Source organism: Pygocentrus nattereri, chromosome 23, assembly GCF_015220715.1.
Source record: "Pygocentrus nattereri isolate fPygNat1 chromosome 23, fPygNat1.pri, whole genome shotgun sequence".
Classification (NCBI taxonomy): Eukaryota; Metazoa; Chordata; class Actinopteri; order Characiformes; family Serrasalmidae; genus Pygocentrus; species Pygocentrus nattereri.
This window is the reverse complement of record NC_051233.1, coordinates 8,334,068-8,361,021: the sequence shown is the minus strand read 5'-3', so window position 1 is coordinate 8,361,021 and position 26,954 is coordinate 8,334,068. Positions and strand designations below refer to the sequence as shown.

General features: G+C 38.2%; 1 protein-coding gene across 1 annotated transcript; it reads right to left on the bottom strand.

Moving 5' to 3' along the window:
• Positions 1-1,038: 1,038 nt before the first annotated feature.
• Positions 1,039-26,954, bottom strand: zgc:152816 (uncharacterized protein LOC777712 homolog). Its single transcript, XM_037533602.1, has 20 exons — positions 26,854-26,954; positions 19,941-20,529; positions 18,839-18,900; positions 17,982-18,079; positions 17,033-17,076; positions 16,250-16,366; positions 15,723-15,848; positions 14,570-14,731; positions 13,852-13,973; positions 11,734-12,217; positions 10,254-10,344; positions 10,078-10,094; positions 8,935-9,075; positions 7,767-7,895; positions 6,880-7,008; positions 5,940-6,070; positions 3,734-3,845; positions 3,171-3,297; positions 1,867-1,988; positions 1,039-1,450 (listed from the first exon to the last, which is right to left on the bottom strand). Exons 2-20 carry the CDS (start codon positions 20,493-20,495, stop codon positions 1,385-1,387), a joined length of 2,835 nt encoding a protein of 944 aa, XP_037389499.1. The 5' UTR covers positions 20,496-20,529; positions 26,854-26,954; the 3' UTR covers positions 1,039-1,384.

The window sequence follows — 26,954 nt, the reverse complement described above, 5'->3', positions numbered from 1 at the left end:
CACACACAAACACACCACCACATCAGTGTTCCTGCTGTGCTGGGAATGATCCACCACCACATCAGTGTTCCTGCTGTGTTGGGAATGATCCACCACCCAAATAGTACCTGCTCTGTGAGGGTCCATTGGGGTCCTGTTCACTGAAAGGGGCTAACAAAGTATGCAGAGAAACAGATGGACTACAGTCTGTAATTGTAGATATAAAAATATATAAGAAATGACTGAAAAAAAATTCTGGTTCTATTGACTTGCCTTGAAAGTAAAGTATGTTATGTTTTCCTGTAAAATTACCATTTTGGAGATATGTGGTTTTGTTCCGACAACAGAGAGAGAATATATATATTAGTTTTTACCCTTAGCTGTTCTATATTTGTCAGGAATGTATACTGACCAAAGCTATTTCCCAACACATTTGTAGATATTGCACATCATGTACTTAAAATTCAGGGGTGCCTGTCTTATTTTTAGCATAGTTATGTCAATCTTATGTAGCACAGTTCAAGTAAAGTGTTACATTTCAAAGTGTTTTACAGTAACAAGCACTGTTATATCTTCATGTTTCATATAAAGAACTGGTAAAATTAATACGTGGTGCAAATTCAATCTGAATCTGAACTGAATTGCTACTAGTATGTCAGATTTGCCACCTACTGGCTCATCAGTATTGCAATATATTCTAAACAGACTGTTAAACTATAGATTGCAACAATAACAAAGCATCTTAGCGGCTATAAGGCAAACCCTGTATTCGGTAGCTATTATGCCTCTTTAAACACAGCTGATTCAGCTCATCAGCTAATTAGCAAGACCTTCATGACCTGAATCCAGTGGGTAAGATGAAGGTAAATGCTAATCTCCGCAGCACTTTGGCCCGGATGGTCCTCCGTTTGATGTAAACTGTTGCCATAGCAACCAGCCTGGGTCACATAAAAGTGAAGGAATGAAGTCAAGGTGGGTCATTAAGTTATAACAGAGTGAATAACCACGTAACAAACATGACTGGTAGAGGGTGCATGAGATAAAGAAAAACATAGAGGCTTTTAATCAAACAGACCTTTGTTTATTCAGTAAGAAGCTACAGTGACTGTACACTTCAGTTCTGCACACACATCACCACATGAAACATGAGTTTGTAATGACACCCCAATACTTCACTTCTGCTCGTCTACCCTCTCTCTCAGTCTCTTAACCTCTCTCCCGGGATGCTTCAAAATCAAAGCAGATCATCTTTGACAAAATGAAGACAGAAACACAGAGGCTGGAATGTTTTGTTTTCTTCCTTAAACTAAAAAAACAAACGAAAAAAAAAAAAATTAAAAATCAGGGACTGCAGTAAAATGTTTCCTCTTGGCACCTGACCGAAAGCCATCCATTCATCTGTCTCTCACTCATTCATCGGCTCATCCATCTGTCCATCTGTCTGCTCCTCTTCCACTTCTCCACGCTTTCTCTGCGCATGAAGAAAAAAAGGTCAGGTCACTGGTCATGGAAACTACTACACCACAATTAGCTTTCCAAGTTTATTAATAAAACTATGTTTAAACCTTTTCAGGCACATGTGTAATAACGGCAGGAATGGGAAATACATCAAAATTCATGAGATTAAAGGGGAGTTTACTATTCAAAACCACCAGTGAACCTACACATTTCTTCTGTGTTTTATATGGAATACTGATGGTAAAACAGTGAAATTTTCTCCCTTTCTTTAATAAAAGTACTTTTACATGCACATCTTGCAGTGTGACATTGCACTTTTTTTTAATGTCTTTTCAATGACAAACCAACAAGCCTCTGAAAACCAACACTGTTCTGCAGCAGAGAGAATCAAGTCAGCGTAACTCAGTCTCAGCCTTATCCAGCACTCACCTTCAGCATGTTGTAGTGTTCCAGACTGCTGCAGTGGTCTGTTTTGGCCCGTTTCTCATCTGTGTAAAATACGTTGCACAACTTGCAGAAGAAACCGCTTTTAGGAACGACGTAGTCAACACCTGCAAGAACAACAAGAAACAAAGTGAATGACAAGAAGGCTCACATCTGTAACACATGGGCAGTCACCATAGTTTATAGTACAGATTGAGTAATCTAGCGAATATCTGTGCAGTCAGTTTAAAAGAAAGGAAAAAAAGAGAAAAAGAACAACTACAACACATAAATAGCATAGATTCCAAAATACTTTATTTGAAAAAACGGCTGTTATTCTTCTACATAACAGATTATTTAGAGGAATACCCACCTCAATCAGTTGGAGGTGTATCCATGGACGTATTCTATTCTGTTTGATTTATTAGTCTGATACACACATATACCCCTCTTTTTTGGGACTTCCTTCCATGTTTTAATAAGAAAAAGTATTAAAAACCAAAGTAAATCTGATATATTTTTAGTGGCGCAAGATAGTAAAATATAGTAAACAGCCGTTACACAGTTAGACACCTGACTAACTGCTGCACCATTTAAGGTGGAACGGGAAAATAAAATAAGACACCAACTCCTGTGTCATCCAATACCTTAAGTCATTTGTCTCATACATGTGTGCGGTACACTTGCATCTCCGACCGTCACACACTGCTGAAATTTGGAAAATATTAGTGATGCAGCTTTCAGTACCACCACTTCCACAACTTGTTGAACACAAAAGGCCCCAAGACGGCATCCTCATTTGTTGCAGCTAAGGAAAGTGGGGCAACTGCTCTGTGTCCATGCTAAGCTAACCCCAAAAGAGTGGTCATTCCTTTATATCTGCTGCAAAAAAAAACAAAGTGGACTGCAGTATTTTCATTCTTTGAATCATGACAAACACCCTTATTCGCCACTCAGCTGATCGGGATAACGCAATTGTGGTTTGCAGTTTATATGTTAAATATATGCTCACTACTAGCGACAACCCAACACAACAAGGTCAACTTTTTAGTAAATATGTAATATTTGTGACTCGGGGTTCATGCAGGAGCTCAGCTGCATCTCATTTAACATATTTACATTGTTCATCTCAACCGGAGATAGTAAGGCATGTGTTGAATTGAACTGGATGAGTGTTTATCAGATCTCTAAGATTAATGGAGTTTCACTTTAAGTTCCTTTGCAAAAATGTTGCTTGTCTGTTGGCAAAACATCAATGATTTGTTGAGTCCTACACACATGCACTGCAACATGCTCAAAAAGGTTCTTACCCACGGGGTTATCAGGTTGGTATGGACCAAGGGGAGTCTGGGCTTTCTCCTCCTCCTCCGAGTCTCCTCCCTCGCGCACCGGATCTCCGCCGACACCTTCAAAGCTCGACAACGGGCTTTGGCGGTCCTGCACAAACACACAGTCCCATTCATAGATGCAGTTCCATTTCCATCTGAAACAACTCTTCACGACAAGCTCAAATCAACAGTCACCTTTATACCATGTTAGTTTATGTGCTTGTTCATTTCTCAGAGATCTACTCATTCACGTTCATCAACAACAGTCAAAATCAATTTTACTTGAGCATTTTGCAAACTTTCTTTAGTCCTAACAATTAAATAAACTGTCCTTGTTACTGTAAAAAAAACTATTTCCAATCATATGGGCCATTTAAAATGTTTACTTGCGTCCATGTGTGGGAATATTAGGGGTTTCCTATGGTTTGCATGAAACAAACCACGCAATACATGTTTTTAAACTAGCAGTGACTTAACTAGACACAGTCCTACCCATGCATGTTACTAATCTGGCACACCCCGAGATGTTTCAGTGAGTAGTTTACCTCTCCTGTGCTGCTTTTGGACGTCTGGCCATTCTCTCTCCTCTCCTCTCCATCTCTGGCTGGTTTTATGCCTCTTGTCTCGCACCACCGCTCAAACTTATCCGCAGGGGTCCTGTAGAAAAACACACAGCCAGCAGCACGCTTTCAAACAGGCTGTACAAACAGGGAGACTTCAAAGTCAAGCTTACTGGTGGATACTTCACAATAAACATCAAGGCTGGGATCCAAAAATAAATAAATAAATAAAAATTGAGTTTAGATTGGTAAAAATGATCAAGGCCTGTCAAGATCGTAACATTTTAGCTGACTAATTTCCATATAAATAACTTTTTTTGTTGTTTAGTGAATGCATCTATTAAAGTAAAAGCCTAAAGTAGCCAAATTGGCCGATTAGCTATCCTGCTTTCTAGTTGGTGAGTTTTCTTGCATCTCCAGCAGGAAACTTTTGCACAAAAATGTAACAGTTTCTTGTAAAATGTCTAACATTCGACTTTTTACAAGGCTGAAGTCTCTTATTCTCATCAGCTGAATCATTCTCTATCAACTTCTTGTTCGAATTTTCCTGTTCCGCCTTAAATAGTGCCTGATGCTCCAGAACGTAAAAATTTAAGGTGCAACGTGAAAATTAGAACAAGAAGCTGGTGAACAAGAAGCTGATGTCAGCTTTACGACTTTTTTAGTTTGACAGCTTCTTGCTGCAGATTAAATATATCAGGAAACCAGCTGGCATGATTATAAATATAAAAAGTCTCCAAATTATTAATGTTTGCCCATAATCTCTCTCTTTGCCTTTTCGTTATCTACTAGCTAGTCAAGATTGTCTGCGCTGCAATGTTGACCAGCAGTCTGCGCACCAACCGTCAGGGTTAAAGGGTGAATCAGCAGTGATACATTAACTCCAGTGTTGAAGACCATTTAGTGTTAAAACGGTGTTGAACAATCAGAGCTTTATTTTACTGCAAAGGAGGATTATTTTGTTTTTAAAATACAAATCTAATTCTGCAGTGAGCTTAAACATTACATGAATATATTAAATGCATTTATTTCTTGTGTGGCATTTGAGGAAATCAGAATTGATGGGAAAAGGTTTTCAAATTTGCCGTATTTATGACTTAAAAAGTTTAAAACATTTTATATGACTACTCATAAATTTTTTATACGTGCAAAATATATGGTGTTTCTCATACCTCATACACATACATTTATATATATATATAAATAAAGACACGCAGGCAAGATCAGGCCTGCCACGCAAACCTATTTTAAATATTATATTAACATTAGCTCCATTAATGCACTGCACTACAGTCCCCAGTATGCACTGCAATCTAATGTGTGCTCCAACAATCTACGGAACAGCAGTTACACCCCAGTTCCACACAATTTTACATAATTCCACAACAGACATAGCACCAAAATGTATTTCAGCTGCAGTTCAACCAACAAACACCTAACATCAGTTCAACTTAGTTTGAGCATCTGGGGACATTTAAATTTAGAATATTTCAAGTGTCCATGTAATATTTTAAGATCTACTTAAAGTGTCTATATTTTACTGTTGACGTTTTTGCATATTTTGAATAAATAATGGCCAGTTCAGGTTATAGCACAACATGAACTAAAAATGAAATTCTCTGGCCCACATATTTGATTATCTTTAAACATGTTTGGATGGTTGCACCACCTTTAAGACTTTTGGAGAAAGAAATGCCTAAAATGAATTCTATGTTGATGCACTGAAAATGTATTCACATAAATATGATACCATACAAAAAAAAGTGATGTGCGTCAAGTATTTGTTAAATTGTTTAAAAGAAAAATTATGGAATCGGGCACGAAAAATGCATTTCATGTCACTGCAAAATAGCTAGTCTGAAAAGAGAAAAAAGATAATGTTGCACCCAATTTATTGATTTGGGTACCCCCAAATTGGGTATAATCCCCTAAGATATTCCTAAAATGTGAACTTTTTTCATTATTGTCACATAAGCATGACACGTGTGTCATAAGCAGCAAATAAAGGAACATGAGAGTAACACTGCACAACTTAATTCAAATGAGTGCTTTTGAGCTCAATCAACAACATACATCAATTTTCTACAGTCATATATGGGAATTGATGAGCTATATGAAAATATTTATGGAGTTCCAAAAAATGGTGCAATATTTTCAAAGCACAGAGAGGAAGAGTTTTCTTTAAACTTACCACGGTATCAGAGAATCTCCTTTCCTGCACATGGTAATCTTTAGCGCGGCGCCATAAAATTTGAGAGGTCGGTGTGAATATTTGTGAATCATTTTCTCAGCACCTTCCTTTGTCTCCATTTGGATATAACACTGACGGAGAGAAAAAGAGTCATTTTTTCAAGTATAATCTTATGATCTATTTAAACTTAAATAAAGCTAAATACATACACTGTCATTTGTTGGGTACTTTCTACTGGGAGGTGTCTGTCCCAAACCTGAAACCCTAAATTTACACTTGTAAAAATAATACTTTAAATCTTTTTGCATTTTTTCCAATATTTTGAAAAAGATCTTTGATTTCTTTTAGGGACAAATTGAAAGATTTATATTTATTATGAGTCAGATTGTTTTTAAAATCTTTAATCAGAAAATGCTCTCCCACATTGTCATATCCTTTCTGAAATACAAAGCTTATAGGGGGGGGGTGGGGGGGGCTTTTTAGTCTAAAGCCCAAGTCAGTTGAAAGTCCCAAATGTGCTTTCAACCCTGACTTTACACCAATTCAATAGAATGATCCATACAAAGAATTTGATTTTCACTACTTTGGTGATTTCACGTATGGAATGTATATTTGATTATCTCTCTTTTAAATGAGCACTAATCTAGCACTACCTGGAATTTAATTTGTGTTTTGTTTTACTTCCATATTGTGCATCTTTTGTTTTAAATATCAACTCTTTTTCTGGCAGTGTTGTGACTGACGTATGGTTTGGACTCCAACCTATTTATTTTCTCTATTTATGCAATTTCTCTGAATAACAATGTGCTTTTCTAAATCACTCTGGATATGAATGTCTGCTAAATGCCATAAATGTAGTTTACTGTACAGTTTCTCTGACAAACGTATCCTTATTCGTATTCTGCTTTACAGCAGTAAACTGACTGCGTGTGTTACTCACCGTTCCATACATCCTGTTGGAGCAGTAAGCTATGATTTTTCCAAATGGCTGAGCGAGTCTGAGGAGGGACATGTCCGAGTATTTGAAAGGAGGCAGCATGCTGATAAACAACGATCTCCCACTAGGACCCTACATTACAGAACACACACAGAACTACAATTAACACACAAACACACATTCATGTTCACATTATTAGGTCAAAAGTATGTGGACACCCCTAATTACTAAGTTCAGGTGTTTCAGCCACACCCATTGCTAAGGGGTGTATAAAATTAAGTACACAGCCATGCAGTCTCCACAGACAAAGCTTAACAGTAGAAAGGGTCGTACTGATGAGCTCATTGACTTTAAACATGGCACTATCATAGTATCATAGCACAAGCCAGTTTGTGGAATAACTGGACTGCTAGATCTGCCCGTCAACTGTACGTGCTATTATTGTGAAATGGAAGCATCTAGGAGTAACAACAGCTCAGCCACGAGACCACACTAACTTACAGAGTGGGGCCACTGAGTGATGCAGTGCATAAAATAGCCTATCCTCAGTTGCATCACTCAAAAACTGAGCTACAGCGACTTGCTTAAATAGAATGTGCACTGAAATATACATGGTCGGAAAAGTTAATGTAAATGTTTATACCTCTGTATTAAATTTTTGACTTTTTCACCTCTATTTTCTAGCCTAGATTTCTCCACCTGTATTAGTGATGTGATTGTGATCCTGTTTGTGCGTGTTTAAAAATGGGCTAAAAACACTTCGTATTCCTGGCAGGAATTTACCTGTCACTTAAAGCAGAACTTTTAAAGTGACCCGTGACTTCCAGGGCCAAACTCTCACACATTTCACCAAAGGAACAATGTGCTTACAAGTGAACTGATCTCCTCACCTCAATTCTGTTGAAGGCCAAGCATATAGACACAGAAACTGGCCGGCCAACAAGTTTGGATTTCTTGCTGTTCTTGTAAAAATTGACCATTTCTTGAGCTTTCTCCACCGTTTCCAGTTCAATCAGAGCCTAAAAAGGAGCATGAGGCACACAACAACACGTGCACAAACAGATGGTCAGCGAATACATGGAACCACTTTTGTTTTCGATGCATCCCTAAAAATCACTCTCAGAACTGATTAAACTTTACAGCATCAAGGCATTCCTGGACTATTTTGCTACCTTAATATTTAAGCTCACAGTGGAACCCTTTCTGAAGTTCCTAAGTGTTTCACGTCTATGGAATCTGCAGAACCTGAACTAGATGTAGGAATCATTTACACATCTCTGGAATACAGAATAATACTTTTTAATAATAGAAATGAAAAATCACAAAAACTGTAGCAATATAAATGTACTGGAATGGTCTTAATAGGCGCTGTCTACAGTGACCTATAGTGGTCACTACTTTTTTCTTCTCTTTGCAATCTACTGCATTATTCAGCTGTCTAAAAACAAGAATATACTGCTGCCATTCCCAGTCTGCTGGAACATGACATCAACAAAGTTAAACACAAAATTTCTTTAGCTTGTAAGTGCCAATGAAAATGTATGTGATTTAATTAGCTTTTGTAGCCTAGTTTGCTTTGACCACTGAAAGTTAGCCACCAGTGGTAGAAGGAAAAAAAAAATCATTCACTACTTGTCTTTTCTGCTGACATGTGATGAATCTAATGCATTTGACCAAATCTCGCTAGAATAAACAATCAACTTTTGGCATCATTTTAACCGCATTTTCTTGATTATTACATATGTTCTTAAATTAGCACTTGTATCCGACTTGATATCCACACATTATATATCAAAATGTTCAGAACAGTCTTGGCTGTCTCTATAATGAGGCCATTTGGGCCTGGAGCACTGTATAAAGAGGTAACTAGGCCCGAAATCTGAAAAAACTGAAGTTATTTTTGAAAGACCAGCACAATTTTCAATGACCTTTGGATACTATATTACCATTAAACCACCATTCCCTATAGGTGGTAGATGCAGTTAACTATCATGACAATGACCAGCCCGTAGCAGAATACAGAATAACAGATTATACAGTTGGACAATGTAAATGCACCTCATGTCTGTAGTAGGAAATGGCGAAGTTGACCACTTTGCCAAACTGCGTGGCCATCTTATACAGGGCTTCTCGCACCGCTTTCTTGCGGGTCTCTCTGAACTCCTTCCTGATCGGTCTCACGACAACCACCCTGCTGTCCTAAAAACACAAACACAACACTCAGATTACTCAGTGCTCTTCATTCTACAGGTACACACAAATTTAAGCTCAGAACTAGACTAGTCTGAATGAAGGACAACAATTTCAGGCCACTGTTGTAAACAGGTGGTAAATAACTCCCCCAGCCAGCTGCATGCATTATTTGAATACACTGTGTGACTCTTATTAGAGTGCTTGAAAAATCACTCTATTGTTATCTTTCATACTTCTTATTCTTCTTCCACACTTTTCTGTGATCAATACAGCCCGAACCGCTTAACGTACAGATTCCTTTCAAACTGCGTTTCGAGGGTCTCAGCACTGTGACTTGTGCTATGTATTTTTGGAGTCGATCGGATTGGTAGTTTTTAATAAAATTAAGTTTGAAAATTAAAAACCTCCCGTAAGAATGAATGGCGGAATGTTCAGAACTTCAAATTCTTACTGACATCGATGACGTCACAGCATTGAATCCTTGAACTATCACCTAGAAACTCCATTTCAGTTTTAAATTGTAGAGAAACTTGTCCTTTCTGAAACCTCAAAATATCTCATCATTTTATCAATTAGCTTTAGAGTTATGAGCATTTGTTTGGCACTAAGCCTAGAAAACTGCCCCATTAACTCCCATGTAAATTTCTCAAAATCAGAATCTGCTTATTTCAAGATTTTTTTCTGTATTTAACTTGTTATAACTCAGACATTTTCTTCTCAATACACACGACATTACACCAAAACAATTCTCACACCATCTATCCGGTTAAGCGATAGAGGAAACATTTCCCGAGTTATGACTGACTGTTCAGAGGGTGCAAATCGGACCCAAACAAGGCTTCTCCACTAAGAGCTGCATAATAACAGAGTGACAGTTAATTTGAATGATGTCCATTATTATTACATAGCTGCCTGAATACAGTTATTTAAGCTGAGTGCTGGGTGAAAGGCTGTTATATCAGCATTTGGAAGTGGACAAAGTTTAAGAGAGTTTAAATAAATACTTACCTGTGGCTCTGATGTTTCTGGAGGGAGAAAAAGAAAGCAAATCTGTTAATCATCCAAAGAGGTGAGGATTGACACAGACCAACACAATTAGGAACAGAACCATTTAGTTTCCCTGTGAGCCGAGTGAATTAGTTTGGCTTAACAGAGCGTTCTGTTTTATTGTGAGCAGCCTCTACCTAACGAGTCTCCTCCAGCCGTGCTGTCCAGTTCATCTAGGGTGACAAAGTCATCCATATTCTCTGGAAAATCCATATCTTCCAGGTCATCCTAAAAAGAGGAAAGCACAGTCATGTTATGTTCACACCCGCCACAAAGAGTAAATTATTGTGGGATTTTTTTTTATAGTACAGAACTAAACAGAGCATGTAGACCAGAGGTTCTCAACCTTTTCCCACCTCAAGGCCAACCTGGTCATCACTACAGGACATGGAGGCCCACAAGAAAACAAAAATGTTTTTGCTTAAAAAAATCATTTGGGTAAATTTTCATAACAGTGATATCAGTCTTACAGTATGTGATGTGTATCAGTGAACATGAATACTGGTGTGACTGGACAACGGAAAGGTCAGGTGTTTCTATAAGTAAAGAATAATCACTGGCCCCCGCTAAACATAAATCCAAGGACCACCAACGGCTGCTTCGCAGCCAACTTGTGGTCCTTGGCCCAGTGGTTGAGAACCCTGACGTAGACCACAGAAGGGCAATACGACAAAACTTACTGCTATCAAGGCAAATTGTGCCATAAAACGCTTTTCTAACCGTACAATTTGATTTTACTGTCTGTAAGTAATGCCTCTTATTTCATTCGTTCCAGTGACTGTCGCAAACATTTTACTGAGTTTAAAAAACAGAGATTTAACTACAGCGCACCGCTTAGCAGGAACAATCTTAAAAATATCCTTGTTTGTTAGCAGTTTTAAGATTTTCATTTCCAATCACTTCTTCCAGGTTGTGTTTTAGTTTGGTATTTAATTCATTATTTTACTTGCCTATTTTTGTCCAATTCATCATCATTATCTATGCTTATTTTATGTGGCTTTACTAGGCCACTGTTTTGTGTTTTGGCTACATTGAAAATTAGGGTTGCTGACAATTGTACTCTGAGAATACATACATACATAAATAAACACTGAACACAGACTGGCCAACTGGAACAACAAGGCTGTTTAACTAGATTACATTTAACACTTCCTACAAACAAATGTCCTTTACTGACAGTTTGTACTTAAAAGTAATCAAATCAGGGTGAAACTTGAGTTTTTGTTACACAATGTATGTCAGAAAGTGTGTCATTTCTGAGGGTTTTAAAAGATGTTTAAAATCTGTAAAAATGAAATGGCCCACATCCTACATTTTCCTCTCTTATGTTACCATACCTGTAAAACTGGTATATGTAAATGAGCTCTGTTGTGATTGGCTGCCCTGCATTGAGCTTTTAAAAAGCAGCCCAGGCTGAAACACTACTTATAACTTCAGCATGATTTCAAAATAGGCAAGAAAATTCTCTTTGAATAAACAGTAAGTTTAGCGGTGAGCAAGTATGTAATGTTGGTCTTTCTGTACTTTAAATCAGTTTTTTGTGGCATTTTCAGCATAAAGGGTTCCATTAGCTTCATTATTATTAACTTAACACATGAAGCAACACCATGATCACACCTGTTCCTCTGTATCCTCTTCAGATCCTTTGTCTCTTTTACCCTCTTCTCTTTCAGCTGGGGCTCGCTCCTCCTCTCCTTTCTCCTCTTTAGGGTCTGTCTCCTCTCCTCTGCCTTCCTTCTGCTCCACCTCTTCCATCGTTGTGTCAGCGCCCTCAGCAGCCTCTGCGTCCCCCGGACCCGAATCGTCCTTCAGCTGAGCACTGTCTTCATTCTCCACCTGTTCCTCAGTCTTCTCCACCTCCTCTCCCTCTCCCTTCTCCTTCTCTTGCTCTCCTTCATCACCCTCCTGCTCTTTCTCCTTCTCCTGCTTCGGCTCAGCGGAGGAAGGCTCTTTGCTGGAGCTTTTGCTCTTCTCCTTGTCCTTGCTGCTGGACTGGGATGTGCTCTTTGAGGAGGTGGATTCATTTTTCTGTCTGCTGCTGCTGCTGTGGCTCTTGCTGGAATCTGACTTTTTAGATGAAGAATGCTCAGGACTGCCATCACTGGAATTACACACAGGAGTCTTGGAATTAAAGAAGTCTTAACTGCAAAATCATTTTATTTGTAGTGCTTAAAACTGATTTTACTGCAACCCTACAGGGTATGAATTAAAACTTGCAACTATTGCAAGTCTTTGAAAACAAAATGATTGCTATTTCAGAATAAAAACAATTAAGTTGAGGTCCAGTGTGCATTTTTGTCACTTGAACGCAGGAAGAAGAGAAAGACTAAGAAAAATGAAGTACTTAAGTACACTCATTAAAAAGACGGTGCTTCAAGGGTTCTTCAGTAAACAAAACTGTTCTAATACAGAACCATGAACACAAAAAGAACCCTTTACATGATTAAAAGGTTCTTCGCATCATGAAAGGGTTCTTCGGATCGATGAAAAATGTGCATGAATGAGCTACAGATGGCACTATGTAGAATCTTTTCGAAAACGGTTCTATATAGCACCCAAAAGTGTTCTGGAATTGTTACAATCTTGACACTTTAACAAATGCTATTGAATTCTCATATAAAGGTTTATATTTCCTCGTCCCGCGCATATTAAAACCCTGGCAACAAGTCAAATATCTAAACAAATATCTGTGCTAACCTGTAGGTGTCAATAGTAGTTTATATGTTGGTATGTCTTCATGAACTGAACCTCATGAACTGCACTGACAGAAGCAATTGCTTTTTTAAGCTGGGCCTTCACTGCATGACAAATTTACAAAATCTGAAGCAAACTTCCAGGTCAAGAGCTCAATTAAAAGCAAATGAAGGTCAAGTAGTGCGAGAGGAGAAGCAGGTGAATCTTTAGCCCCCGATAGAACTCTGAAGTGATCAGAGATGCTCCAATATTATCAGGCATGTTTGATATGATCACTCAAAATGTTCATCATTCCTGCAGTGTGACGGAGTCAGAGGTTTTTAATGATTCAAACAACAGCCAGAGAGCCCCAGAGAGAAGAGAGGAAAAACAGGTGAAGAGACATGCATAAACAGCTGAGCGGAGACAAAGGAGCTGCATGTAAAGCATGGGCAGTTAAGAGTCAATATCATGATTACAATGTTGGATCCAGATGTCAAAACATTCTCTTTACAATCTCAGTTCAGCTGCCAGTTTGTAGTGAAATATTTCTCCAGCTCTCACTGTAATATCAGCATTTCTCACCACATATTCATCTCCAGTTTACACTTTCACTGCACATAAAAGCAAACAGGTGCGGTCCAGTACATTTAGCTTTATTTGTGTTGTGTGATCTCTGAGAACATCTGGGAGTTTGAGTTCTTATTCATGGCTGAAACTTCTTCCGTGTGTTATACTTTCTCTTTTCTGTGAAAACCTGTCCAGTTTGTGATGCTCTCCATTTCAGAAATCTGTAAGGTCTTAAAAGTTGTGTAGTGTACGCAAAGTTCAAGACTTACTAAGAACATCTCAATCAGTTCAAGTGTGTTTGATGTTTAAGAGGTTAAGAAATGTCTTGTGTGGTAAACCATCACATTGTTTCTCCTCAACAAAATTCTTGTTCCATCTCATGTATTTCAGGCCAAACTTTGTGCTAACTGAAATCATTTCACTCTATTTTTGAATTAGAATTTTTCTTCAGGGATCGAGTAGTCCAATCAAAAGCACACAGATAAATCTTACCGTAAACTGGTCAGTGAGGACAGGGACACTTTGATGCTCTTGTCTTGAATCCTCAGTGGGTTGGTGTGGTAATACTTCACCATGATATCTGCATCCCGCCAATCCACCATCTCAATCAGTGCCTGGGTGCAATAAAAAACAAGAAAAAGGAGAGATGATCACTGATCTCCATGTCTAATTGTATCTCAGATCGGAACTAATAATGGATGTGCTAACAAGGGAGCTCTCAACATTTTCCTCCACATGGTCCACCTATTTACAACTAGAACCAAAGAAGGTCCACAGGAAAACAAAAAATTACATTTTGTTTCTAGAAGTAAAAGGCAAAAAACAGCATAAGTGGCTATGTGTGTCATCTTTGTATGGCTCATATAAATATTGTAACCATTATATGCTGCTTTCCTTTTACTAAGTCAATAATTTTTTCTCTGATTTTAACAACAAAAGTGTTATAACCGGACCACTGGCTCCTCCTCAGCATAGGCCTAAGGACCACCAGAGGCTGCTTTGCGGCCCACCTGTTGTCCACAGTCCAGTGTTTGAGGAATCCTGTGTTAGCTTATTTAAACTTTTGCATCTGACTGTTTGAGATGTGAATTAGAGAAGTATGATGTAAAGAATGTAACGTAATGTTTTCTCCCCCAGTACTGTACATCCAAGCCGAGAACAGTTTCCAAACTTTTATTTGTAAGAAAGTAAATTCTACTGAATTGCTCACTTTGTCTTCAGTGAACTTCGACTGGCGCACGCCCCCAAACATGCCGGCTATCTCCAGAACCTCGTCCTCAGTTTCCTTCCCTGAGGGTAGCCGTGAGAAACAAACCACCGACTGAGACGACGGCTTCAGGCGCTTTGCTCCAGACTCGTAAACTTCAGGTGGCTTAAAAAAAAAAAAAAAGACATAAAATAAATATCTACACAAAAATATATAAATTCATATAAAGAAAAATGAGCACAGACATATATAATCCTAGCATCATACACATGAACACCATGTGGTTGTATAACATTATACTTTCAGTAAATTGGTTTTAATTAAAATATAAAGGCAAATATTTGATAAACAACATAGAAAACTGATAAATAAATCAAAACTTTGTTTTTATGAAGTCCAGATTGAAACACACAACTTCATTGCGAGTGGACAGGACTAAACACTAAGTTTGCTTTTTGTGACATCACAGAAACGGGAGGGCATTACAGCCTGTATGCTTTTTGTTCTGTTCATTAATCAAAATGGTTTCTGTCTGTTTAGCATTTATAAAATTGTAATTTTTGTCCCTTTGGCAAAGCTCTAAAAAAAAAACAAAAAAAAAAACAAAGAGTTCCTTAATATTGAAATTACTGATAACATTATCCAACATTGTGATAACTGTTACAGTGCATGTACGGGTCCACTAGAGGGAGCTTATTATCAGTAGTGCAGCTGACCTTTAAACAGGCTCTAGAGTGTTAATATCACTTAAAGAAGTACATTTCCTACCCCTACACACAAATCCTGAAAAACAACCAGGCACAGAAACTACTGAACAAACAAACATCCATGCTGGCCAGTAGGGGTCAGCATCATCTTATCATTGGGATTGTATTTTAATGGGGGTTTTTGTGCTGTACAAAAAAGGTTATTATTGTATTGTTAATGTACTGTGTATTTTTGCAAAACAATGTTTTTGGAATTTTGAAATTAGTGCTGCAATTTCTGGAGAATATGTAAAATAGTGTATTTAATGAGGGGGATCAATGTAAAAGCATTTCTTTTCTTTCTGCCATTGTTGCTATTATTACTATAATAAAAGTGTTGTTAAGTGATTATTAATAAATTACACTTATAAAACCTGTCTCCAAGCACACTATCTGAGGCTTGAACTTACATGAATAACCTCCACATTTGGAGATAAGCAGAGGTTGATTCGCTGGCCCTTGATGAAGGCAGGTTTAGTCTGGTAGTGACTGACCATGTTCTTTGCTTCTCCGTGAGAGCTGAACTCCAGAAAGCCCTGTAACACCACAAAAACAGAGAGATAACCATAACAGCCTAATTTGTGCTTCATCACAGATATGAGCTTTTAAATGTTTGCCAGTGAGGCATGTAAAAATCTGAATCAGAATCAAGCTTTATTGGCCAGGTACGTTTACAAGGAATCTGGTTTTAGTTGCAGGGGCTCACAGTGCACAGTACCAGACAAAGATTTACATATAGTGAATAAAATAAAGTAAAATAAAATAAAATAAAATCAATAAATAATTAAAAACATTCATTCCTACCATCGTGCACACACACCTGTAACCTTTACATTGTGCAAAAAGATTTCATAGTAAAAATGAAGTGTTATTAGACCTTTTTTTTAGACCTTTATTTGACCATATAATATTAATTAAATACTACTAGCATTATTACCTTGAAAGGAAATACCAGATGCTTCACAATGGTTCCAAATGGTTTGCCCAGGGCCAGCATATCAGCCACAGCAACACAGCCCATCGGAAATTTGGCAACCACCACCCTCGTGAAGGGCTAATATCCACACAGACACAAAAATGGCAAAAACTGAAATAGGCGTAAGGCAAAAGCAGACAACAATCATGAAACAGCATAAAGTAATGAGCCTGTGACCTGCAATTATAACAGAATAATTGATCATTTTGATGATTCATTGAGTAATCAAAATGTATTATTATTATTATTATTATTTTTAAATGGGCTTAACTCTACAAAAATAAACAATGCAGTCTTCTAAAAGATTCCAAAATAATTAAAAAGAAACAATGAAGACTTTTAAAAGACTACATAAAAAAAAAAACATACGGTGGCAAAAATGCATATAGTTGTATGCAAACATCTGGGCACCCATGGTGGGCACCTATCACTTCTGTACAGTTTACTACACAATTACTGATCATTTGCTGAATTTAACATACTGGGGTGGGGGTAAAACATAAGATGTGGCAGAATGTTACTTCCACTTAGAAGATCAACAAAACATCTCCGCTTTGACTGGGAGTGTTAATTTTAGCAGAGTAAAATAGGAGAACAGGGGAGTTTAAAATGTGCAATAATTACCCACTAATCACTGCTGACTGAGAAGGAATTTTTAATCGTTTGATTTCTTAAATCAAGTAATGGTGACAAACCTAGACTTATACTAAATTAGTGTAATACAACTTCATACAGGTCACTTACCATATAATGAGGGAAATGACGGTCAGAAGGCGAGGACAGATCTCCTAAAAGAGGAATAAACGACAGAGGTCATCATCATCATCATCATATTAACAACAATCCTCTATCCAAACTAATCATCTGATGCCCTTAATAGAACAAAGCAGATAAGAGAAATGTGTTATAAACATCCACAGGAAGCCATCAGCATTTATGAAATGCTTTTAAATTAGCTCCTTGAATTTGCAGTTAAACTGATGTGCAAAACTTTCCAGGTCCCGTTTTTCGATTGAGAAGATTCCTTTCACCACTATTACCATTGTTTGTTCAGTAACACTTTGCTGAAGGGCTGTATTCATAAGGCTACTGTTTACCTACATTAGCCTTTCAGCAAAAATGACATTATCCTACATAAACGTTTACAAAAGCTCATTCCAATAAGGGTCGACTGCTTTTCTTCATTTCAACGTCATTGCACCTAAAAATGGATGGATGGATGGATGGATGGATGGATGGATGGATGGACAGAACTTTATTGATCCCCAATGGAAATTGTTTCAGTAGCAAGACACTGCATATAAACTTATATATACCATGCAGAAAAAATTACATAAAACAAGTAAAAATAGACATATAAAAAGAGACATAAGTAGAATAGAGCAGGAATAAAAGTACATATCTATTTGCATATATGCATGGCATATAAGACAGATTTGCTGTATTTACATGACAGCAAGCACTAAGTGGTATAAGGTAGCCTAAAAGCACAATGAGTATAGACATAACTAGGAGTCGCAGCAATACTAGTGTAAAGTGCAGTGTCAAAATAGATAGCAGTGGAAAATATGACTACATTTGTTTGTCAGTTGTCATGAAAGGCTTATGTAGGTGTAATGTAGTCTTACGAATGACTCACTTCAGTAAAGCACAACATTCAATGAGGATAAAAGCATGTTGAGAGGTGCCATACCTGTGGACCTTTCAGAACTGTAAGCCCTTTTACTGGGCAAAGAGGAGCGAGAACTTCGCCGGGAAGAGTAGGAGTCATCTTCTGAATATGGGCTGGAGCTAGAGAGACAGAAACATACAATAGCATGGGTGAATGATTTGCTGACAATGTCACCATCATGATAAATTATGTCACAATTCACTGTAAACAACAACCTTTGTATGGTAACTGTATATACTGTTTGGTAACAAGAGGCTGATGTGAAGCTGAGTATCAGCTTATTAGGGCATCATATTTTATTCATATATTGTTTGTCCTCCTTTTCCATCTGAATTTTTTTATTTTTTGCAAAAAAAAACAAAATAAAAAACAAACAAACCATGGCACTCTGCTTTTTTATTGTAGCACTATTGTTTTTGCATCATTTTGTTTGTTCCAACATGTTTGCATGGCTAAGAAACCTTAAACATTGTGATCCACATTGTGTATGGTGACCGTAAAGCGCATTGTTAACATTCTTGTCCTATCACCCACCCTTAGAAATTTAATATGCTGTTTGTATGCAGAGGCAATTTCAATGGGGCATCATTTCTATTATCTGAGTATTTCTGAACACCGATTAACAATCAAAACTAAATTCTGCTATTTAAAATAGCCACCCAGCATGTTAAAATAAATAAAACAAAATAAAATAAATAACATAAAACATCTGCATATATATATATATATATATATATATATATATATATATATATATATATATATATATATATATATATATATATATATATATATATATATTGTATATATAAGTGTTCAAGCTGGAAACAGAATAAATAATAGCAGAATAAAACAGAACACTGCAACTGGACACTTACAAACGCATGAAGTCTCTTCGTGCATCCATGTGCCGGACACCCCGAACATGACCACTCCATGCCTGTTAATTTAAGATTACAAAACACAACAGTGACCATCAACACAGATTCTGTTATGACGAAGTCCCTTTACTAGTGTAACTTCAACAACAAACTTCATAATTTATACAGACTTCACATCATTGAAAATCATTGAAAGAAGCTGAGCAAACAGAGTGTTGGCAAAGATCTTCCATGTTGAAAGTGACATGGGCCAAGACAGGTGTTATTTGAAATCTCTGGTTTGGCAAATTTCTTTGAAGTTTATTTAATAATATTTTTCAAGGAAGACAGGAAAGTTCTGCGAATATTCCCTCTCACTAGGGTCTCTCTGGGTTCAATTGGGACTGACAAGAATGAGTTCAGTCTAAATGTATGTATGTATGTATGTATGTATGTATGTATGTATGTACATACACACACACACACACACACAATATTATATATAACAAAAAATGTGTGCGTGTATCTGTGTTGCCTGAACAAAACCTTGTATCTCCAAAATACAGAAGTGAAAAAAAAAGAAAAAAAAAAAAAAATCAATGGAAGTCAATGGAATCAGACATTTCTCCAAGTCATTTTATGCCATTTCTTTTGCTTCATTCATCATGAAACTTACACACAATGTTAAGAGAAACAGATATTTTTAAAATGTCATAAACTGAAAAATGACAAAAATGGAGATACAAGGTTTTCTTCTGACAGCAGCGATATATAAGTGGTTACTGAATAATTCATATACGATACTGGATAATTCAAACTAATTACTGGATCATTCATAGTAGTAACTGGGTAATTCAGAGTAGCTACTTAGTTAGCCATAATAGCTGTGAAATAATTCATAGTTACTGAATATTTGAGTAGTTACATAGTTACATGATAATTCAGTAATTCAATAATTTATAATAATTTGCCCTGTAATTCATTGTGGTTTTGTGTATCATAGCAGTTATGCAATAATTCATAGCAGTTACTGAATAATTCATAGCAGTTACTGAATCATTCGCAGTAGTTGGCCTTCTATTGTCGGTTCATTGATTTTAATCTTGCAGAAGGTACAGACGTGGGGAAAGACGGTGGGGTCATCGTCGAGCTCCATTTCTAAACTGTCCCCCGTCTGACGTTCTCTGGACTTCCTATGCCTGGAGTCCCTCCTTCCTGCTGGACCCGGCCGCTCTGTCCTCCGATAACCGTCTCCCTTCGCGTGATGCTCGTGGTCGTGGTTGGACGCGTGGCCTTCGGAGCGCCGTGACAAACTTGATGAGGGTGGGCTTCCCCGTTTCTCTTTGCTTTTCTCAGGAGGCTCCTGATTGGCCCTTTTAGGCTCCTCCTCCGGCTGCTTGGGTGCAGTCTGTTCCTTGTCTGTGCAGTCCACGTCAGTGGTAGTGGTGGTGGTGGTGGTGGTGGGAGCTTCAGGGACTGCGGCAGAGGGTTGCTTTTCGGCCCGTTTGGCTTTGAGCTGCATGATGAGATATGGCAAAGTCTCTACACTGATTTCGCTCTCTGGGATCTTGGCCAGTGCCTCCACGTCCTCTGGAGAGAGACCCAGAGCAGAGTACAGGCTCTGGGCATTCATGGTAGTCACAGTATCACTAGCACCTCCTTCTGAAGACTCCATCTTCAACAGAGGAAAACCTCTCACAGATGTTAATCTAGCAGAAAAAAAATAGGAAAAAGTAGAATTAGTGATGAACAGTAACAGCAAACAGAAGCCCACCATCATGATACTCAAAGGCATTTTCCCAATATCCATCATGTTGTTTTTCTAGACTGGCAAAATTCATCAATGAGACCAAGAAAAAAATGAAAAACTATGACAAAAATGGTTATTGGTTCCATTTTAGGTTTAGTTTATAAATGGTTATTAAACAAGTCATAAACACCGTAACAATCGTTAATAAGTTGTTACAACGCCTAAATAAAGACGGTAAGAGTGACTTGCTGCAAGCCCACATTTATCTATACTATCTTGCTTGTTCATCTTGCTTGCTTGCTCCATCAGCCAGCATTGTTAGCTTCATCATATTTTCATTTCCATCACATATAACAGCTCCCATTTGCCCTGTTTTTAATGCTTGCCATTTAAAAGGATGTTAAAAAATGTATTAATAACCACAAATAAACTACTTTTTACCATTTAAACCCTTCGTAAGGTCGGTCTCATTTTAAAGCTGCGGTGGGTAAACTGTGTAAAAAAAAAAAAAAAACCTGTCATATTTGCTATGTCCTGACAGTAGTACACGAGGGCTCTGGCTCCAACTAGAGCTCCTAATGCCATTCACAAGTACCCCCTACACCTGAGTTAAAACAACAAATCAGAGCCAGGAGGAGTGATGGAGCGCTAATCACTGCGCGTGCAGGCAGCAGCCCCTCCCTCGCGCAGTCTCAGAAAACACCAAAGCAATGGTGGACAAACCACCACCAGCAAGTAATTACTTAATAATTCTGCCCATTCCTCCTTTACCAACAAGAGCATAGACAACAAACACAAGTAAACAGAAAAACACAAATAAAGGAAAGTAAGATAAAGAATGAGTCTGAAATAAAACTAGGGTACACAACAGAGTGGCTTTTCAGAGGTGGAGGGAACTAGGGGTCCTGAATGGCTTCAAATCCAATGCAGAATTAGCCACATTTCTACTTGATTGGTTTATTTGATTTTCGGGGAAAAATTAAACGAAGACTAAGATGTTGTAACGGTTACATTACAACATAGTGAGGCTAAGCTAGTTTGTTTCAATGCTATGGCTACTGGTTAGCGTTGTTTTGTTTGAAAGTTGACAAAAATATCTTCGGAGAGTCGTATCAGTTTGGTGTTGGTGGTCCTGACATTTGTGTGCCTGTGCCCTCTCAGCTAAATGTTCTCATTAGTGGTTTACTGCCTATTTAGCACTATTGACAACATATTTTGTTAACAAACATAAGCACTGAAATAAGTCTGAGCCACCTTCACTGCAGTAAGGAGCTTTGGAGGTGGTGCTGGAGTGCAGTGGAGAGGGAGGGGGAGGGGCCTGAAAGACGTAATCATAAAAATTTTAAGCTAAGACAACTATTCACAGTCCAACCTACTGTTAGCTTTCAAGTGGCACTGCTTTTTCTGCAAAAGTTAACTTTTTTAAGAAGAAACTGGACAAAAAAAAAAAATCAATTGACAAAAATGAATAAATAAATATAAATATATGATGTCACAACAGGCTGCCACCCAATCAGCTACTTGTTATTATGCAGTTACTATAGATGAGTTAGACCGATTAAATCCAACCAAACCTCCATGTGATGTGACATCACAACAACAACTTACTGACAGTCTGGTACGCTACATTCAGAGGTCAAGGCTCAAGCAGAAAAGGGGGAAATGCTGGTCTTCTCAAAAAAAAAAAAAAAAAAAAAACAGACCTGAATGTTGATGTATAGAAAATCATAATTAAAATTTTAGTCACAACATTAGACAGAAAAGTCGCAATTAGATATTTTCTATTCATCGTTCAGCCCTGATTTACACTGGTTGTTGTTGTTTAGAGACTCTCTATAACTGGTCTAGATCTGTAGTTTTTGCAGATGTTACGTGTTCAAGAAATGCTGACTACGCATCATACTCAGACAAGAGTACCGTGACGTATCATCACAATAAGGATTAAACATTGTCACGCATCCCACCTCTCATTAACAAACACTAACTATTTATAGCTGCTGTTGAAAGCATGAAAGCCCAAACTTTGCATTGTGACAGATTGCTTTACTGACACACCTCCCTCTCTAAGCCAGAGTAGCTTTCTAACATTAACAGTTTTCTAATATTAGTCTCTAAGCACAAGTCTTCCACAGCAACAGTAAAGGTATTGGCTCTGCTCTACTACACAACAGTTTGTCTTGCCCGTTTGACAGATGGCACAATTATCAAAGCTTAAACCCATGAGTCAAAAGGTATACTTGATAATTACGTAGAGCTGCACTTCACAGCCCTGTTTCCTCAGACAGCCCAGAAATGAGATACTGTACTGAGCAAAAGTTCTAAGCAGCCAAGAAATGTGTTTTAAAAACACCGTCTGGGTGTTTTTGCCAGTAAAAACGTTATAGCATTAGAATGAATATAAATAAACCTGCATACAGTAAAAGTACGGAGCCCTGCTGGTGACATCCTGCTGTAATAACGCATGGAAATGAGATTCCAATGCACGGCCACAACTTTGGATGGTAGATAAAGTCTGCGCTTAATTTTGTGTGCACACCATGCCTGGATGTTCACAAAGCCTTTTGACTTGACAATTTAGTGAGGGGTGGGAATGAGATCATGCCTTACTCGGGCTTTGTTCACACAGCAGGTAAAAGTGGCCCAAACCTGATCTTTTTCTCCGTATGTGACACAGATGTGTATCCGTGCGTCAGTGTAAACAGCAAAAAACGCACTGGATCCGATTTGAGATGCTTTCATATGTAGTACTGGAATCCGATCCGTATCCGATCTGCGGCAATGCAACTCAGTCTGAACAGCCAGATCAAAATTCAGACTTCTATGTTAGTCCAACTCGACATTCGTCATACTTTCTCATGCCTGGGAGTCAAACGTTTAGGCTGATGCTTCTGTACCAAAAAATTAGAAAAGACTTTTTGCAACCAGTCTGTGTTTGAAGAGCTTTCCAACTAAATGGCCAAACACGGCTGCAGGAGACCGAGGCTGCAGTTTAAAGTTTAAAAAATTTGTCAATGCTGGCGAAGATGAAACTCAAAGCTCTGGTAGCAACAGGCATTCGCTGGCCATCATGAGCGTTTGCATATAGGTCACATTTAAAAGATAATGTGAACAGCCAGACAAAAAAAATCAGGTTTGGTGAGAAAATCAGATTTGGGCCACTTTCACCTGCTGTGTAAACGTAGCCTAAGTCATGGCCACAAATTAGGGATCTCGCTCCTACGTGTTAATATGGTGTGCCCAAGTATCAGGTCCGGAGCATACTTCACGCAAGGACACAAAAGCAATCGCTTCGAGCTACGCAGACGAGGTTTTGTGCATAGCTGCGTTGAAAAACATCCCGACACATTTCGTAAAACAACACAAGCTGCAATCTGAATGTTACAGCAAGGGGCACTATAACAACAGCCAAGCCTGACCAAGCAGTCTTGTACTGCCAGCATGCTTTCTCAGCTCCCATAGCAGATGGGCAGTTGAGTGTTATGCAAAGATGGCTTACATAGCCATTAACATATCATAAGAGAACAGCTCACTCCACTCTACTGGCCATGTTTAGCTGTTGAGGCTGTTGGAATAGCAGTAGATCCCTCTCCGATTTGTCCTCTATTGCCCCCTTCAGTAATGAGTGTTTTAACCACCACAGCAACGTAAGAACACAAAGGTGACTTTGTACAGAAGGACTGAGCGTTTGCAGTGTGTTGGTTTTTGTTCATACAGTACGTCGTCAGCAGGGCTCTGAAGAAAACTATCTGGTTCTGGGTTTCTCAATGCAATTCAGTCACTGTACGGATTGGAAAATATTGGTGAATGAGGCCTAATGTTTAAGCTTGTTTTAATTGGACCATTTGGCTTTGCTTCTCCTAAAATTACACCAAAATCAAACCTTACACAGGAACAAGAAGCACATTTTCAGAAAAGGATTTTTTTTTTAAATCTAAAGCACCCAGTAAATAATAAATAACAGTTAAAGAGGAATTCCACCAGAATTTCTGCTTAATTAAATGATTATGAAGTAAACAAAGTCGTTCAGAGTGGTTTTGTGCAAAATGCTCCGTTCTAAAGAAATTTTTAAAATCAGAATCGCTCACAGTGGTGGTGATAGGAACCAGGCATCCAACTCTACAAGCTCCCTCACAGAAATTATTTCATTAAATGTTTATAAACATGCTGCCTGAGGTCACTGTCTTACAACTATTTTGTGATGCGCTTCTGGCCTAAAACCATCTTTAAAAAGCAGAGGGGTACATACAAGTCAAAATAGTCCCATTTACTTTATCGCTATTTGATCATTTATCGTAGATTATGGATAGTAAATAAAATGCCTATATTTGTATTGTAGACATGGCAGTCCCTGGTTCCCATCACCACCACTGTCAAGAAATGTGAGTCAGCATGTCTCTCCAGAATGCAGTGCATCAAACCACTCTGAAATAGACTGTTTACATCTCAACCGTTGTGAATTATGCTGTAATTTGAAAAACGTGTGGAATTGCCGTTTAACCGATAGGTCCTGAACAGCATCAGTAAAGTGCACAAAATCTAATTTTTACAAAAAAAAAACGCTTAGTAACAGGAACAAGGGTATGGATCATGGATCCTTATCTAGCAATTATATTTAAAATATCACCATAACAGAAAAGCAAATAATAAACTATCAATATCACCATGTTTACAGTACAGACAACATATCGACCAACACTAGCAGCAAGTATACCAAAAGGAAATATGCACTGAAAGGACAGGCTAATGGCATTATAATCATCTCAGGCAGATACATCTGATCTACAAAAATGAATGAATGAATGAATAAATAAATAAATAAAAACACTGTGGCGGAGGTTTTGCTTTTTATATTGGTACATATTCTGTATTTTACTTGTAGTAATGTCATGCATCCACTGCACTTCATCATTTTCACCGTTATGACTGCATTTCAAAAGTACTGCCCAGTGGAGAACAATACAGTTGTGCATTCTATATCAAGTCAATTCTGACACAAATTCAGCAATTATTTTTTACTTGCATTGTTTTTCCGTAAAGAGGTCAAGCCACGTGAAAACAATGTACTAGAGTGTTTGGTTTTTCACTTCGACACATATTCTGCACGGCACTCGTGGAAAACTGAAACAAATTCCTCTCCTTTCACTGAGAGCAGTGAGACACGCTGCTGCAATAAAAACACAATCAATCTGGCTGGGCTGCTGTTATCCAGATGTAGCCCAGGCTAAATATAATTTCCGCACCCCTGCAAACATCTTTATAACCTACCATCGATGGAAAGGAATCTTGCCAGAATGTAAAACAAAAAAAGTGAAATGCAATGCACACACGACATAACCTTTACATAGTAACATTCAGAATATGCGCCAAAATGAAAAGCAAAACCTCCACTGCACTGTTTTCATGTCACTTAACCTCTTTTTTGTACTTCTGCTGTACCCTTCTCATTGAAATGCAACCAAAACAGTCATATATTAAGCACATGGGACTGCATTTCAACTGTAACATGCAGAAAACTCTAAAATCAAACGCAAAAGACTACACTGATTTAACGTCGTTTTACACACTGCACAGTGGAAAGCAACATAGCCGTGCCTTCTGTACATTTCAAGGTGGAAGGTATTCAGTTCTCTCATGCACTGTTTTTCAATAAACAGGTCAAGAGTGCATTGTGTGCATTGCACTTCACGCATTTCCAATGTAGTGACTGCTTTTCACTCGGGAACCTGTTCCTCCAAATAGTCCTGAAAACAGTAACACAAGCTGATGCAACCAAAACATTGAATCCACCTGGCGGGGCTGCTGTTGTCCAGATGTCAATATCATTTCCCAAACCATGCTGTGGAGCCCCGCCTTACAATTACAAACGTCTATATAGTCTTTTGAGTCAAGCCAGACTCAAGGCCATTCAGTTATCCAGCTGCGAGGCAACGTCTTTAGGCCCAAAACAGCTAGCTTAGCAACACATAAGGTAAAAATAAGCGGTCAACACCGGGAAAATACTGTTTTAACAAAGCGTGCACATCAGTTTGGTACGCAAATAGTTCCAAATATTCGCAAAAGCCGCCAAAAGCAAGTTAAGAGAAGTTACTTGTCGTTTCTTTGTGATCTCCACTGTTAGCTGGCTTAGCTATTTAGCTAACCTCAGCTAAGCTAGCTGGCTAACTTTAGCGACACTGATGCAGCTGCTCGCTCCACACATCACAAACAGCGAGCTAAGCACTTTTAGTTGGACGTTAAATGCATAAAAGATTGTGAACATGTTTTATCCAACACAGGTACCCACATATAACCGACGAATCCTCCTTTTCGATGCAGGAAACTATGTCAACAGCACCCCCAAATCCTTACTTCGCCATTTTTTGCCACCAGTAGCCTGGACCGCCT

Coding starts and splice junctions, on each gene's coding strand:
- zgc:152816 (XM_037533602.1), bottom strand. CDS start 20,495: ATGGAGTCTTCAGAAGGAGGTGCTAGTGATACTGTGACTACCATGAAT. Junction 3,846..5,939: donor GGAGATTCTCTGATACCGTG/GTAAGTTTAAAG, acceptor GTTTTTCTACAG/GACCCCTGCGGATAAGTTTG. Junction 1,989..3,170: donor CCAACCTGATAACCCCGTGG/GTAAGAACCTTT, acceptor TTGTTCTTGCAG/GTGTTGACTACGTCGTTCCT.